The sequence below is a fragment of the Haliaeetus albicilla genome, chromosome 8 (genome assembly GCF_947461875.1).
Source record: "Haliaeetus albicilla chromosome 8, bHalAlb1.1, whole genome shotgun sequence".
Classification (NCBI taxonomy): Eukaryota; Metazoa; Chordata; class Aves; order Accipitriformes; family Accipitridae; genus Haliaeetus; species Haliaeetus albicilla.
Window position 1 is genome coordinate 43,248,681 of NC_091490.1, and position 15,092 is coordinate 43,263,772.

Sequence of the window (15,092 nt, forward strand, 5' to 3'; positions counted from 1 at the left end):
TATAAGAGACACAGCTCAGCTGGGTCTGTCCCACCCCCCCCACTTAACCCCCCACTTGCCCCCGCCGATGCCGATCTTAAGGGTACAGAAGGGGTTTGTCCTCCTCCCGCCCGCTCCCAGGGCCAGGCTGTGGCCCTGAGACCTTATAAGCAGCTTTTTGGGGTCTCCCAGGGAGCTGAGGGGTGGGAGCAGCACGGCTGGGCCCCAGGGACGTGCCCAGAGGTGGGGGTGACCCAGCTGTCACCCCCTTTCCTCATCGGTGACCCTGGAAAGGCAGCTCTGAGCCTGGGGGACACGGAGGACAAGCGATGCTGAGCCCAAGGGGGTCAGGATTTGGGCCGCTTCTCCCCTTGGGGACTTGACCTACCGCCTCATTAGCCACCCCGAGTCACCCTGCCTGACCCCCAAGAAGCTCACACCAGACACCCCGACACCCCCAGCTCTTTATTGGTGAGAAGATAATAAATAGAAAAGAGCCCCTGGGCTGGGGGAGCAGCACCCACCACCCCCAGCTGCCTCCCTCCATCCCTCCCTCCCTCCCACCCCGCTGCGGGACCCCAGCAGCCCCCCAGCTCCCCCCCCACCCCCGGCTGGGTGCAGGATTGGGCCAGAGGTGTGCAGAGTTGGACCCGCTGCTGGTGCTCTCAGTCCTGCTGCCACCCCGTGGCACTTCTCAGGCATTCCTGCTCGTTGGGGACACGCTGACGCAGGGACAGACGGATGGACAGGGATGTACAGTGTCCGGCACCGGACAGGGGATGAGGGTAGCGCTCCTCGCCCGTGGGGTCCTGGCCTCGCAGGGGGCTGGGGGTCAGAGCTGCAAGGAGGGAGGGGGGAGCCGGTGGCATGTGGGGGGGCACCAGCGTGGGGAGGGGGGTTTGCTGGGAGCTGCAGTCCCACGGTGGGGGACCGGGACCCCACGGGAAGCCCTGCGGCACCGCCGACCCCCCCCGGCAGCATTGCAAAGGGCACAAGGGGCTTGCCGGGGGTCTTGGGGGGGGGGGGGCTGCTCCCCCCAGGCTCCCCACCCCCTGCACCCCATCAGCCTCGCTATCTCTGCCAAGCGTCCATGGCCTGCGCCCGCCGTGTGGGGACGGGGGCCCGTTGCTCCTCCGCCAGCGGCCGGGGGGGGCCCAGGGGGTAGGGGTACCCCTTGGCATAGTCATCCCGTGGCTGGAGGTCTCCGGAGCCTCGGGATGCTTCGTTCAGGGAGGCCAGGCTGGCCAGGGGGGGCTGGGGGGTGCCCGAGGGACAGCCCAGCCCCGGGGAGACCCGCTCCGACTTGATGCTGATGGCTTGGTGCTGCGGGGAGGTGCTGGGGGCTGGGGCTGGCTCTTCGGTGGACACCATTCGGCTGCTGACCCTGGGGTAAGAGGGGAGGAGGAGTGAGGTCGGGTCTTCCCGCATCCCCTACCGAGGTGCTCAGGGTGGGGAGAGGGCCAGCTCAACCCCCCCTCTCCTCCCTAGAGGGGCTGAGACCACCCAAACTCATCTCATGTACCTGCTCTGACCCAGCCAGGCACTGGGCAGCTGCCCACCCAGTGTGTGACCCGGGGGGGGACATGGGGACGAGGTCCCCTGGAGAAATCTGGTTGGAAATAAGCTCTGCCGACAGTGGGGGGAGTGGGTGCTGGGGTGACCCCTTGCCACCCCAGTTTTGGGATGAAGCTGGACAGACCCCAGCACGGCAGGTGGGGGGGGCTGCACCTTGGGTGCCTGCAGCACCCATGGCTGGTAGATAGCACCCATGGGTGCAGCAGCTCCCCACAAACAGGCTCATCCCCAACCCATGGTCGTCCCCCCCCCGTCCCCCACCCCACGGCCGTCCCCCATCCTTACCCCAGCGGTGCCATGTCCCGTGGGTGCTGCCACGCCGTGGGGCCGGGCTGCAGGAAGCTGGGGGGCAGCGGGGTCTCGCCAGCCCCAAACTCTGCTGAGCAGGAGGCCAAGAATGAGCAGGAGCCAGCGGGGGGGGGTCCGTGCTGTCCCAGGGCCAAGGGGCCAGGACTTACCTGCTTGGGCTGGGGCGAGGAAGGGGAAGCCGGTGAGGCCGTGGCTTGGGACGCCGGAGCTGCCCGGGGTGAGCACGGGGCTCAGGGTCTGCAGAGTGGGGTACAGCGGCCGCTGCGGGAAAGCGGGGTGCCCCCCCGTCAGGCTTCGTGCTGCCAACCCCATGGGGGGGGTGTCGTGATGCAGCCTCTCCTCACCCCAGCCCCTTCCTTTGCCCCCCAGCAAAGCCCCAGTGCTGGGCTGAGGAAGGGGAGGTGGGAGCGGATCGGAGAAGCTCCTCGCTGAATTTGGGGATAGGATGTCTGTGCGGCTCCGAGGGGACACTGCGCACGGTGACTAGCTGGGAGATGCCTGGCTGCAGCGAGCCATGGCGAGGGGGGGACACCCCTCACCCTGCTGCCCCCTCCCACGGTGTCACTGCTGGGGAGTGGGGTGCGCAAGACCACCGAGCATCCTGCTGGCACCGACCCCCACGGGAACCCCCACGGCCAGGGTGTCCCAACCCCACGGAACCAAAGGCACCCCAAGAACACAGAGCCAGCCCACCCCAGGGGCAGGGGGCTGCAGATTTGGGGGGGGCTGCCAGCATGCCAGCCCAGGCAGTGAATGCTGCAGGCCCGGTGTCCCCCTCTACAGCACTCACCGCCGTGCTGCCGCCGCTCCGGCCACTTGCCAAGCCGCCGTGGGCTTCGCCGCGCCGGCCCTCTGCCCCCAGGTAGAGCGGCGGGGGAGTCTTGGTGGCCAGGGCTCGGTTCAGGCTGCCGGCAGGGAAGAGTGGGTAGCCGATACCTGGACAGACAGAGGGACAGGAGGATGCACAGGGTGACCTCGAGGGATGTGGGGTCCCAGGGGCTCCGGTCCTTGGCGGGGGCGGGGGGGGGGATCCCCACGGTGCCCTCGTCGCCGCAGGCGGCCGTGCATGCCTCCACGGTGCTGCGCTCCGGCAAACCCACATCCTGCGCGAGGCCGTCGGTGCACCTGGGTTGCGGCGGCCGCCCCCGGGTCCACTGCGACCGCACGCTGCGAGCGGAAACGGTGCGCGAAGGCGGTGGCCGGATCCGGCCCTGGGGCCAGCGGGCTGCAAACCTCCCTGGTTGGACCTTGCTGCGGGGAGAACCCTCGCCCCAGCTCCCCACGCAGCAGCCGGGACGTCCAGCGTGCCTGAGGCCGCCACGCCATCCCCGTGCAGGGAGATGGGAATGATGCACGTCTGCATCCCGCACCGGGAATATTGCCCAGCCACCCCCGTGCCACCTCCCATCCACCCATCAAGCCCCAGCATCATTTTTTCCAGCCACTTTTCCGCCGCATGGCCCTGGAGGCACCCGTGTGCCTGTCACCACCCTGGGCTGGTGCCGTCCCACCGGGCAGGATGAGCCCCTCGTGCCTAGCTCCGAGCTGTGCCACACGGGAGGGAGCTTTGGTTGCAGGGTGCCGGGGCCAGCCGGGTGCCGGGTGCCAGCAGGGCACAGGAAACAGCTGGATGGAGGCAGGGGATGGTGTTTCCACAGCTGTGGCAGTGCTACCTGCCCACGCACCCACCCCGGCCCCACTCCCGGTAAGTCCCTGGGAGATGCTGCGAGAGGAGCTTTGCATGCGGCACCCAGCCGGGAAAATCCCCACGGGGCCGGCGAGGACAAGGTGCCCACGGTGGGGACCTTCTCCCCTGCAGCCAGTTCCCTGTGTGATGGGTCTGAGCCTACCTGGGGGCAGCGGTCCCGGCGAGCGTCCTGACGGCTTCGGTGCTGCCGGCTTGAAGGCGGGAGGGCGACCCTGGCCCTGCGGGGAGCCGCTGGTGCTGCCCAAGGACGTGTCGGCGGCCGGCGGGGAGCTGCCGTAGGCTGCTTCGGGCAGCGGCGCCGGGCTCTGCAGGGCGAAGTGGAGGTGAGGGACGGGAAAGGGATGGGGACCCTCGGGGACCCTCACCCCCGGTGCCATGGGACGGCAGCGACTCACGTAAAACCTGGGCCGTGCCACCGACAGGTCCATGCCCTCGCTCAGCCTTCGCGCCTTCTCCCCAGGATCTGACCCCTCGTCCAGCTCCAGCTCGTGGCTCTCCAGCCCCAGCCCCTTGCGCTTCAGCGTCTGCGGGGAGCGGGACCGTGAGCGGGGTCCTGTGCCCATCCCAGCACCCCCCCCCAACCCCAGCCACCCCTCGCCGCTACCTCAAGGATGTCGGAATTGGTGCGGCTCTCGTGGGGCTCGCTGTACTCCGTGTACTTGAGCAGCACCTTGTCCATGTCGGTGCTGGCGTACTGGAAGAGGCGGTTGGTGCTGTTGAAGATGATGAGGGCGATCTCACAGTCGCACAGGACGCTCAGCTCGTACGCCTTCTTCATCAGCCCAAATTTCCGCTTGGTGAAGGTCACCTGCAGAGCAGGGAAGGGGATGGGATGCTGCACCCAGGACCCCTGGATACAGCCCCAAACCCTCCGGAGGCTCCAACACCCGCGGGGAAGGTGGGAACAGAGCGGCTTTGCCTCCCTTCATGGCTTCGTGGGTCCCGGTCCCCCTCGTCCCCACCACATCCCCAAGCGGCTCCTACCTGCCGGTTCCGCTGATCCAGTATTCGGCTGATCTGTATTTTTTTCCGGCCCATTTTCACCTCCTAAGCTCGAGGAGGGGCTGGAAGAGAGCGAGAAGCCCCTGAGCCCTCGCAGTCCGGGGCCAGCCCAAGCAAGCATCCGCCCCTGCACCGCCCACGCCTCCTCGCCCCTCCGGCTGCCAAAAATAAGTTTTGCGGAAAAAAATAAGTTTTCAGAGGAAGTTTCAGCATTTTTTTTCAGCAAAGAGTGTGGCAAACTGAAAAATGAAGAAAAAAAATTGGGAAATTCTGCTGGGGCAGGGGGGTGAAAAAATCACCTTAGCTCTGCCCAGCCAGTTCCACCGCCCCAGCTCCATCACCCCTACCCCACACTGGCCCCGGGGACCCGAGCACCTGCATGTGCTGGCCGAAAAGCCGCGGTGCCACGATGCCAGGACCCTCGCTGGGAGCAGGGGATCAGCCTTTGCATCCCCAAGCGCCCGCCCGAAGCCGCGGGGGCTGCTCCGACCCTGCCCCGTGCACTGATGCTGTTCACCAGCGGGTCCGTCGGATGGGGAGGGCGGTTATAAGGGAGGCTGGGCTGGCTGCGGGGAGGGTCCGTAAAACAAAAGGGCTGGTTTTAGGTTCAAGGCTGGGGTTTTTTTTTAATTTTATTTTTATTTTCTTTTTTTTTCTAATGCGAACAGACTAAATTTGACCTCCGCCATTCGCAGGTCAGGAAGCGGCTGTACGAGGAGACAGCAAAGCGAAACCACCCACCTCTTCGGGCCACGTGAGCCAGCACTGGGAAGGGCGAGGGGTCGGGGGACCCTGCATCCCACCCCACTTGCAGGGTGCCAGCACCCGACGCAGCCCATCTCTGGGCTGTGACACCCCCCAAAAGCTGCCGCTCCTTTTGCAGTTGCCCAGCACTGGTCACCCCAAAACCCCTCTGGAATGCCCCAGTGCCACCGCAGCCCGGCGCAGAGCCACGGATGGCATTAAAACTCTTCCAATGGGACCCTTGCACCCAGCCTGTCCACCCCAAATTGGGTGCAGACGTGGCCCAGCTCGGTCCCCGCCGTCCCCAAGACATGGCCACGGGGCAAGAGCCGAACTGGGAAGCTGGCGGGGCTGGGAGCTCTGTGCTCCAGCTCGCCGGGGACGGCAGCACCTCGGGAGCCCCCCTGAGCGTGGCCAGCAGCCCCCCCCATTGCAGGGCTGTACCCCAGGGGTGCAGGCTGGGGACCGGCCAGCCCTTTGCTCCCCCGATGCCCCAGTTTGTCCCGCTTCCCCCTCTCAAGCATGTTGCCATTTACCATCTTGCTCAGCTTGCTATATTTAGCTGATCAAAACTAATTTTAATTTATGGAAGGAAATCATGCTGCCGTTCCCACGGCCCTGCTGCCACCCTGTGTCCCGGGGCCCACGCACGACACCAAGGTACGGGGGGTGCCGAGACCACCCCAGCTCCCCCCCCCGGAAAAAGCCAACGATTCCCTGGTGAAAAGGCAGAGGTTTTCCCAACGATTGCTGCTGCCCACATGGGACCAAGGCTGCTCCTGCCGTCCCAGCACCGACACCTGCAGCACAGCATCGGGCCAGGGCGCTCCCAGGTATACAGCCGGGGCTGCCCGGAGGGGTCAGCTCTCGCTTGCCCACCCCCATCCCATGGTCTTTAATTTGGGGTGCGGAAACAGGAGCTGTTCGCCGGGGGGGCCCCGGCTCGCAGCTGGGTTTGGCCTGTTTGGATCAGGGGATGCTCGCCCGGCCACGAGCTCCCATGTTCCTGCACAGCTTCACCCTGGGGGGGGATTTTTAAAGGCTCCAGGGTGCTGGGGACAGGAGGATGTGTCCCCCCATCTGCAGTGGGGACACGAAATGCTGCCAAGGGCCCCCTCAGCTGGGGCCAGCACCCCCAGCTCCTCGGATGCTGTGGCACCCTGATGCCCTGCTCCAGCACCCCAGTTTCTAGTTGTATGGGAAGTGCAGAGGGAGACGGTCCCTACACTGGGACTGATCCCGCAAGCCTGTCCCTGGCCCCAGCCTGCCCTGATGCCTGGCCACGTCCCCCCCCCGCCCTCCATGCTGCTCCGGGGCAGGGGACATGCAACAGCAGCCACCACCCGGGCACAAGCACGGCTCTGAGCCCCAGAGGAGCCACATCTGCCCTGGCAGGGTGCTCTGGGGGTACCAACACCCATGGGACAATGTTGCAGGGGTTCCAGGGGAGTACTGGCACCCATGGAGTGATGCTGCAGGGGTCCCAAGGGGGTCCCAGCACCCACGGGGTGATGCTGTGGGGGTCCCAGGGGGGTACTGGCACCCATGGGGTGATGCTGCGGGCATCCAGGGGTGTACTGGCACCCACGGGGTGATGCTGTGGGGGTCCCAGGGGGGTACTGGCACCCATGGGGTGATGCTGCGGGGGGCCCCATCCCAGAATAGCAAGCAGGGGTGGGAGGCAAGAGGAAGTGGCAGCCGCAGCACTGTCGGGCCGGGGGAGCTGAGGACCCGCTGCAGCCGGGGCTCACGGCACGCTCACCGTGGGCTGGGCTGGGTGTGGGGCGGTTCGTCCCCCCGCCGGGGAAACCGTCTAAGGCCTCGTGCAACACGCGGGGCGGTTTCATCAGCCACGTCCCCACGCAGCTCATTACGGGCTCCGCTCCTCCTGGGGCATCGCCTCGGCCGCTCGGCCACCGTGGCCACGTGGGACCCGCGGGGACATGCGCAGCCCCAGCCGGGCCACCGCCATCACCGGCACCGCGCCATGTGCCGGGGTCTTGCAGGACAGGCGCAGGGCTTGGCCCGGCCGCGGGGCAGGGGAGGGATGCTCGCCGGGAGCGGGGTCCAAGGCGTTACGGCTTGCTGCCTGCACGGGTCCCGGTGTCTCAGCCACCGCAGTGCGGCAGGGCACCGGCGCTCGGTTCCCCCCGGACAGGTATTAAAGGCTGGGAGGGGAGGAGGGACTTTCACGCTGGATTTTAATTGCTGCGCCGGGCGATAAGGCGATAAGCAGCATTATGGCTGCAGGCGATTATGGCAGCCGGCGGTGATGGGCACAATGGGGTGGCTCTGCCCAGCATTGTCACCTCCATCCCGTGGTCCAGCGAGGTGGCATCCTCCAGCCTTGTCCCCGTGGCCGGGGACAGCAGCGAGGGAGCAGCCTGGCTCCCGTAAGGAGCCAGCGTCCAGCGAGGGCTCATGGCCAGGGACCCCCACGCAGGAGGGAGCGGGGTTGGGGTGCCAGCCCTGGAGAAACCCTGCAGCCTCTCATTGCATTCATCTCCACCGGGTCCCACCTCGCACAAACGGCTCCTCGTTAGCGTGGCCGCGATGGGAACTCATGACACAGCCTGGCTGCGGGGACGAAGCACCCTTCAGCATCGTCATTACGAACGAGGCCAACAAAACCCAGCACAAGCAAAGCTCTCGAGCCCTCAAAACCTTTCAGAGAGGAGATGCTTTCCCCTGCCCGCGCCCGGCGGAGGCTCCCGCGCTGCCTGGCATCCCGCCGGCCTCCACTCCCTCCCACGCACGCTTATCTTTAGCCCGGGCTCTCTGCTCGCTCGCACGCACCGGGCTCGCTTCCACACCCAGGCACAGCCCCTCATCCCCACCGTCCCTTTGCCAGCACCCGCAGTGAGGTATCACCCCAACCCCCTGGGCCGCAATGAGGTTTGTAATTAACTCCCTGGCTCCTGTACATCTTTAGGGGTCATTTGCATCACGCCAGAGCCTGTAAACTCCCTATCCCAGCTCCTAATTAGCGCACTGAGACGAAGCGAACCCCTTGAGAGCAATGTGTTTTTCCGTATGCCGCGTGGTACAGGATGCTCGGCATGGTACCGGGGGGTCCCAGCGCTGCCTTTGACACCTTTACATTCTTCTCCATCCCTAAATAATCCCAGAAATGTTAAATCCACCAAGTTTATCCTGAAGTCAAAGCAGAGGGGTTATTAGGGGAGCCCCCAGACCCCGGAGTGGCTTCCGCTGCTCCGGGGTCCGGGCACTCCCCTAATAACCCCAGGTCAGGGTGTCTGAAGTCCCCAGCATTTCATCCTTCCACCTCTCCCATCCCCATGGGACAAAGTGGTATCGACGTAGAAACTGGGGAAAGAGGCCGTTTTCACCAAACTATGGGGATTTTGTTGCAAATCTGAAGCTGGGGGTGACTGGGTAGAAATGGGGGGGGGCGGGGAAGAGAGCGGCCAGCAAGTACCCGCTGTTGGCGTTTGGCAGCTTCCAAAAAGTGTTTTGTTGGAGAAAAACAATGATTAAAGTGGGAGAAAGAGTTTCCATCCCATCTTTTACAGGGAAAAGAAGCGAGCTTGGCCAGGAGGGGAAAATCTGAGCCAGGAGCAGCAAAATCCCAGGGGAGGGCAGGCCAGATGCTGCATCGCTGGGACCAGGAAGGCAATAAGATTGAAACGGGGATTTAAGGACCACCCGTCATGGATGGACACATGGTGCTGGGACCACCATGGGTCACTTCCATCCCTGGCCAGTGCTGCCCTGCTTCCAGCTGGGGACACGGCCATGGCTCTCACCAATCCCCAGGGAATGGCAGCGCTGGGGCCTCGTGGTGCGAGCAGCATCCTAAACCCGGCGCAGGGAAAAGTCAGAGTTGAGCAGGATTTCTGCTGGGGCTTGACAGGCCCTTCTGCTTTTTATAGGTTGTTTAAACAACTAACCAGTATAAACCAGAGCGGGGCCAGCAGCGCGGGAAGGGAAGCGGGGAAGGCAGGAGGAGCCTGCTGGGAAGCAGGGGAAAGGAGAGCCTGGTGGGGACGTGGTGCTGCAGGGGCTTGGGGACAGCCGGGGCACCGAGGGTACATCAGGGCGCTGGGGACAAGAGGGTTGTATCTGCTAACCACATTCCTCCATCTCACAAGCATCACCCCAGCACCCAGCAAAATCCCCAGAGGCAATTATAATTCATCTCTCTACCCCCATTGCAGCACGGGGCCCGGCCATGGCATGGCTCTGCACCCCTCCAGAGCCAAATCCAGGCCTTGGCTGGTCTCGGGGGGACCCGGCTGCCATCCAGCCCTGGCTCCATCCCGCTCAGAGTGACACAGACCGAAAGTCCCACCAGCGCCCAGCACTGCTGCAGCCAGGTGCGATCGGGCGAAGTGCGGTGATGGGTGGAGACTTTTCGGTTCCAAAATGACTGTGTGGAAGAAGGACGGATTGAAACATCCCCAAAAAATGAGGCAGCTCTTGCCCTTGGGAAGAGAGACGGACCCACAGACCCCCTCCGCGGCCCAGACCACCATTTTTGCTCGGTGTCTGCAGTGCTGCTGGCACTGGCTGAGGGGAGAAACACACTGTTCCCGCGGGGTTGGGCCACCCCATGCTGCAGCTGAGCATTAATATGGGAAATGATGCTCATTTGCTGCTGGAGGGTTTGCTGGGGGCAGCCAGAAGTTGCTGACAGCTGGCCTGAGCCCATCCCCGTGGCATTAGGGCTGCACGGCTTACAAATCTGGTTTGCTCTTGACAATCCTGCTGTTATTCTTGTGAAGACGAGGGAAATCCACAGGTCTTGAATACACTAATCCCCCCCAGTCCTTCTGGGCACCCCATGGTATGCCAGACTCTCAAGCCTCCTTGCTGCCAGGACACTTCTGGGTGTCAGCAGGAATCCCCATCCCCTTTCACCCTGCAAAGTTTCCCAAACCCGCTTTCCTTCCCCACTGCTGCACCGGCTGGCTCTCAGCACCGGGGTAGCATCAGTGCCCCGGGCTCGGAGGCGAGCAGGAACATTTGACATCCTAAACCAAACCTGAGGCCTGTATCTATATCCCAAATTCACCTCCCCCCCCGCCGCTGAGCTGCACAGGTCTCCCCCACACGTCACCCGCATGTGATGTGTCCAGCTGGCAGCCAGGGACATGGAAAAGAGCCAGGATCCAGCTCTCCGGCCTGGGCGCCCACGCTCCCTTCCCAACCGGTACCCGCTGCCCCAAGGGATGTGTGCGGACCGAGGGGGCACGGCCCATCGTCTCCCCGGTGCAGGTCCCTGCCTTCCAGCTCACCCGCCAGCTGCCATGTTAATTCATTACCTGTGAAACCCCGTCTCCAGAGCCAGCAGCTCTGGGAAACTTTCTCTCATTAAAAGAATAAAGCCCTGGGGACGGCGACTCGCTGGCAGTCGGCTGCAGAGGGCAGGAGGATCCGGCAGAGGATCCACCTTGCTCTCCCCGCGGGAACGGGTGATGGAGGGAGACTCACGTGCGCTGGGACACGCTGGAGATGCCACGTGCTGGCGAGAGCCGTGGACGGTGGACAGGTCAACATCCCCACCCGGGAGTGGGAAGGAACTGGGCTGCAATTCAGCGTGTGCTATGAACTGCCGGAGCGGTGCGACACCCCAGCGAAGCTACGGTGACATCAGGCCCTGGCCCTGCATCGGGGTGTCCCAGCGCTGCGTCACCGTCACCAGCGGTGTTACAACTTACTCCACGTCGAGCCGACAGCCCCGCGGTGCCATGCCTCAGTTTCCCCTTTACGCAGTGGGCTCAACCCCAGTGCCCGAAGGCCTTGGCGGGCCCGGGGCTGGTGGGGAGGCTGTCAGCGGGGCCGGGGCAGGGCGTCTGCCATCCAGGCTGCACTTTTGGGTTAAACCCGGGCGTTCCTCCCTGCACAGACACGAGTAAAAATAACCGCCCCGAGCTCGGCGCAAACCACAGGCTTTTTATAGCCCGCCATCCCTAGACGGCGGGGCGGGGGACGGGGCTCCGCCGTGCCCAGGCCAGCCCGCGGGGCGCCGGTCTGGCCGCACCGGCATTCCCCCCCCCCCCCCCGCCGGGGGCCGGTCCCGGTCCCGGTCCCCCAACCCGTGCGCCCCGACGGGGCGGCCGGCTGGATGCGGTGGGGCCGGTACCGCCGCAGAGGGAAGCCCCGTCGGGGTAGAAGGGCTGGACCTGGGGGAGCACTGCTGACCACTGCCCCCCCCCCCCCGCTACCGGCAACACCGGAGCGTGGCCGCAGCCCGGTGGGTCCGGGACACCTCCCGCTTCCCCATCCCGGGACACACACCTGGACACCGGCTCTTCCTCCTCGGCAAGTCCCCGTCGGCTCGGCCGCGGGTTCCCGGCTCTGCAGCGGAGCCGGTCCGGTCCCGGTGCGGCCCAGCCGCCCTCCGGTCCCGGTCCCGGTCCCGGTCCCGGTCCGGTGCCGGTGCGTGTTCCCGGAGCAGCGCGCTGCCCGCCGCCTGCCCGAGCCGCGCCGGCAATATTTGCATAACCCCGCCCTCCCCTCGCCGACAGATTTGCATAGAGCTGCCGGGCTCGCTCGCCATTGGTGGTAACCGCAGGGCTGGTTTGCGTAGTCCCGCCTCTGCCGGGAAGAGGGGCGGGGTGGAGGTGAAGGGGCGGGGTGAGGGAGAACTTGGAGGGGGGGAAGGTTGGGGGGAATTGGGGGGCTGGGATGGGGGAGGTTGGGGGGACCCGGGGGGGCTGGGACAGGGGAGGACGTGGGTGAGTTTGTGGGAATTTGGGGGGGGTGGGATGGGGGTGAAGTTTGGGGGGTCCCAGGGGATGCTGTGCCCTCGCCGGGGGGGTCAGGTTCGGGCTGAGATGGAGGGGTCCTGGGAGCAGGTTTAGGGCCAGGCTCTGGATTTGGTCCATGCCAGGTCCCCAGCCCCACCTTGGTTTCAGGGGACACCCCCCCCCCAGCACTGCGGGCCCCCTTGGCCACAGGGGTGGGGGATGCCAGTCGCCCGGTCCTCAGGGTCACCGAAGGCTCAGCAAAACCACAGCGAAAAAGAACCTCATCGGCTCGAAACCCCGCCACTGCTTTGCAGCTCCGAAAGGAAACGTCCAACCCGCTCCCTCTTGTTTTTATTTTTTCTTTTTATAAATGAAGTGACCTGCCCTGGAGGGGGGTGGGCTGTCCCATTCTCCTGCCCCTAGCCCATCCCATCGTCCTGATCAAGGCCACCCTGCAGTGAGTGGCTCTGGAACCCTGCGTGGGGGCCACCGAACCACAGTGACATAACCCGTGGGAGGGTGCGAGGAAGTGCCGGCGATGGCGAGCGAAACCTCCGCACGCAACTCGCACGCTGCCAGCGACCTGCCTCGACAAAAAGCAACCCAACGCCTGCTTGTTGCAAACCTCAACACCGTTGTGTGTCCCCCCCCAACCCGGCACGGAGGTGGGGGACAGGCCCCGGTGACACCCGGAACAATCCAGCGCTGTGATTTCCTGGCACGGTCCCCACTCCCAGCCAGGGGAAGGTGGCAGAAACCCACTCTGTACTGGGGCGTCTCGAGCAGGGACCGGAGGATGCAGGTGACGGTGGATCCTGTGGCTCAAAGCCCATGAAGATGACTCGAAGTGGACTTTGCAGAGTGAAGGGAGGCCGACGCTGCTCCGTCACACGGTGACAGACCCACGGACAGCCTGGGTCTGATGGAGGGGAATAGCACAGTGGAGCGGGGAGTCAGCATTTTGGCTGGAAGGTGCAGAGTAGCCGGGCTGAGAAGGTGCTTTTCCCCAAGGGGAGCAGAATCCGAGCTCAGGGGATGCTGATGTGCCCTGCCTCTCTGTCCAGGTCCAAATCTGGCCCCAAAATCAGCCATGGAGAAGTCACTGCCCAATTCACACCCCAACTCATCTCCTGTCCTTGTGTGACCTCTGCCTCGGTGGGGGCAAAGCCGCAGTGCAGCCGCAGGGATGACCATGACCACCACGCTCCGCACCAGCTCCCCGGAGCCCACGATCTGCCGGGCATCCCCCAGGCGGGTGCTGGGGTGGGTGGCCATGCCGGGGGTCCTGCTCCTACTAGCCGTGGTGGGGAGGCAAAGGGCTGTCCAGGAGCTGCTCGGCATGCGGTTCCCGCAGGGAGCACCCGTGTTTACAGCAGCGAGGGGGAACTGATGCAATTCCCAAGCTCCCGTTACATGAGCGGAGCTGCCCAGGCAGCAGGTGGGAAGGAGGTTATCAAGGGCTCACTGGAAATCAGCTCCCACGCCAGCCCCACGGCGAGGACGTGTCCTTCCACCCCAGCCACGCTGGGGGCCCGGTCCCAGCCCTGGGGGATTCGGGAAGAGGGGCTGGAGAGATGGGGACTCTGGACAAGGCTGTCAGTGCAGGCTGCACTGGCAGAAAGGACATGACATCTTTCTCAGAGCTGCTTTTAAAGCTCGTGATTTATAGAGGGCTTCAGAGTGCAATTAGCAGACTGTTAATTAGCCCTGCTCATAATCTTAATTGATCCTGAAGAGGAGGTGGGAGGGGGAGCAGAAGAGCAAAAGCATCGGCAAAGCAGCGTCCCGGCAGCCACAGAGTCCGAGATGACCCGTCCGGATACCCCGGCCTGGGGTTTGGGGACATGCAAGGTGGCCCTTTGCCTGCCCGGGCTGTGGGACCCTCCATGCCCAGTCCCCCCCACCTCTGCCTCGGGCTGCCCAGGGGCTGGGTCTGGCTAAGAGCCGCTTCCAGCTGTGGCAGCCGAACCCCCTTTTTGGGTGCAGGGGGACCCCCCGGGTCAGGGGGTGCCCAGGCTGGGCTCTGCCTGGCTGCTCCCTGTAAGCTCCAGGTCGGCAGCTTGAAAGCTTTGAGCTCCCTCTTGAGGCCCTTCCTGCCCCAAAATCTTGGGATTTTGGGGGCGCCCGAGCCACTGGGTGCCCTGGGCTGAGCCCCCCAGCGCTCTGCACCCTGAGTGACGCAGCCCATAGGACACGGCTGGGCCCCGTCACTCTCCCAGCCACGGGGAAGGGACAGAGACACCGTCATCGGGAATTGGTTTGGGAACTTCGGGCCAAGCGCCAGCGACACAGGCCCGGGGACTGACATTCCCCCCCAGTCAAAAACGCGAGCGGGGCTGGAAAAGAGCCGGGAGCCAAACCCACGGTGCCTGCCAAGGCCAACACACCAGCTTTCAAAATAGCCCGTGTCCCGCGCGGCTCCGGCCGGAGCGGAGGGTGCCAGCGGGAACCACCCACGCGGGACGGGAAGACCGGCAGCTCCGCAGCGGGCAACGCTCCTCTGCCAGACGGAAAGGTCACCCCGTCCGGATCCCACAGCCAGGCTTGGGCACGGGCCCAGGCGCTGATGACACCGGGCTGGAGGAGTCAGCGTCGCAGCCGGTCCCCTGGCCTGGCCCTGGCAGGGCGCCCGGGACGTGGACGGAAAGACCTGATCCCGATATCCCCTTCTCATACGCAGGGGAAAATACTGTGCCGGGGGAGCGTGTGGGTTTGACTGGGGAAACTCTGCCTCAGTTTCCCCACTGCTCCCAAGGCGCAGGGTCTTTCCCAAGGTAACGGGTGACCTGTAGAGTAAATTTTCCTGAATTAATCCTTCTCGAATCCTCCCTGATTCCCAGGGGGGACCCGCTGGCAGGGCAGATCCCGGGAGAAAAGGCGCTTCTGCTTCCCAGGATATTTATAAGACACAGGAAAGTTGTGCCGGCCCCATGGGCCGTCGGCTGATGGCAGGGCAGCACCTCATGGGTCCTTTCTCAGCCTTCTGGGACTGAGAACATTTTGGGTGCTCGCTCCTGACCCGCCGAGGATGCTCTCTCCCCCGGGGTGGGGGAAGCAGGATT

At 64.8% G+C, this 15,092-nt stretch overlaps 1 protein-coding gene across 3 annotated transcripts; it reads right to left on the reverse strand.

The window, feature by feature from the left end:
* Nucleotides 1-302: 302 nt before the first annotated feature.
* On the reverse strand, nt 303-11,761 carry MEF2B (myocyte enhancer factor 2B). 3 transcript variants are annotated; one of them, XM_069790454.1, is made up of 9 exons: nt 11,579-11,761; nt 4,556-4,635; nt 4,176-4,379; nt 3,967-4,095; nt 3,714-3,876; nt 2,654-2,799; nt 2,013-2,124; nt 1,840-1,930; nt 303-1,363 (listed from the first exon to the last, which is right to left on the reverse strand). In XM_069790454.1, the coding sequence occupies exons 2-9, from the start codon at nt 4,607-4,609 to the stop codon at nt 1,051-1,053; spliced, it is 1,212 nt and encodes a 403-aa protein (XP_069646555.1). In that variant the 5' UTR covers nt 4,610-4,635; nt 11,579-11,761; the 3' UTR covers nt 303-1,050. The 3 variants fall into 3 exon arrangements, with proteins under 3 accessions (XP_069646555.1, XP_069646553.1, XP_069646554.1); XM_069790452.1 differs by having other exon boundaries at nt 1,840-1,933; XM_069790453.1 differs by lacking the exon at nt 11,579-11,761 and having other exon boundaries at nt 1,840-1,933; nt 4,556-4,686.
* Nucleotides 11,762-15,092: the final 3,331 nt, after the last annotated feature.

What these genes read in the sequence shown, in the direction of transcription:
- MEF2B (XM_069790452.1), bottom strand. Translation starts at nt 4,609, where the DNA reads ATGGGCCGGAAAAAAATACAGATCAGCCGAATACTGGATCAGCGGAAC. An exon ending in GGAGCGGCGGCAGCACGGCG is followed by an intron (nt 2,125 to 2,653) that starts GTGAGTGCTGTA and finishes GCTTTCCCGCAG; the next exon opens with CGGCCGCTGTACCCCACTCT. An exon ending in CCTCGCCCCAGCCCAAGCAG is followed by an intron (nt 1,934 to 2,012) that starts GTAAGTCCTGGC and finishes CCTCCTGCTCAG; the next exon opens with CAGAGTTTGGGGCTGGCGAG.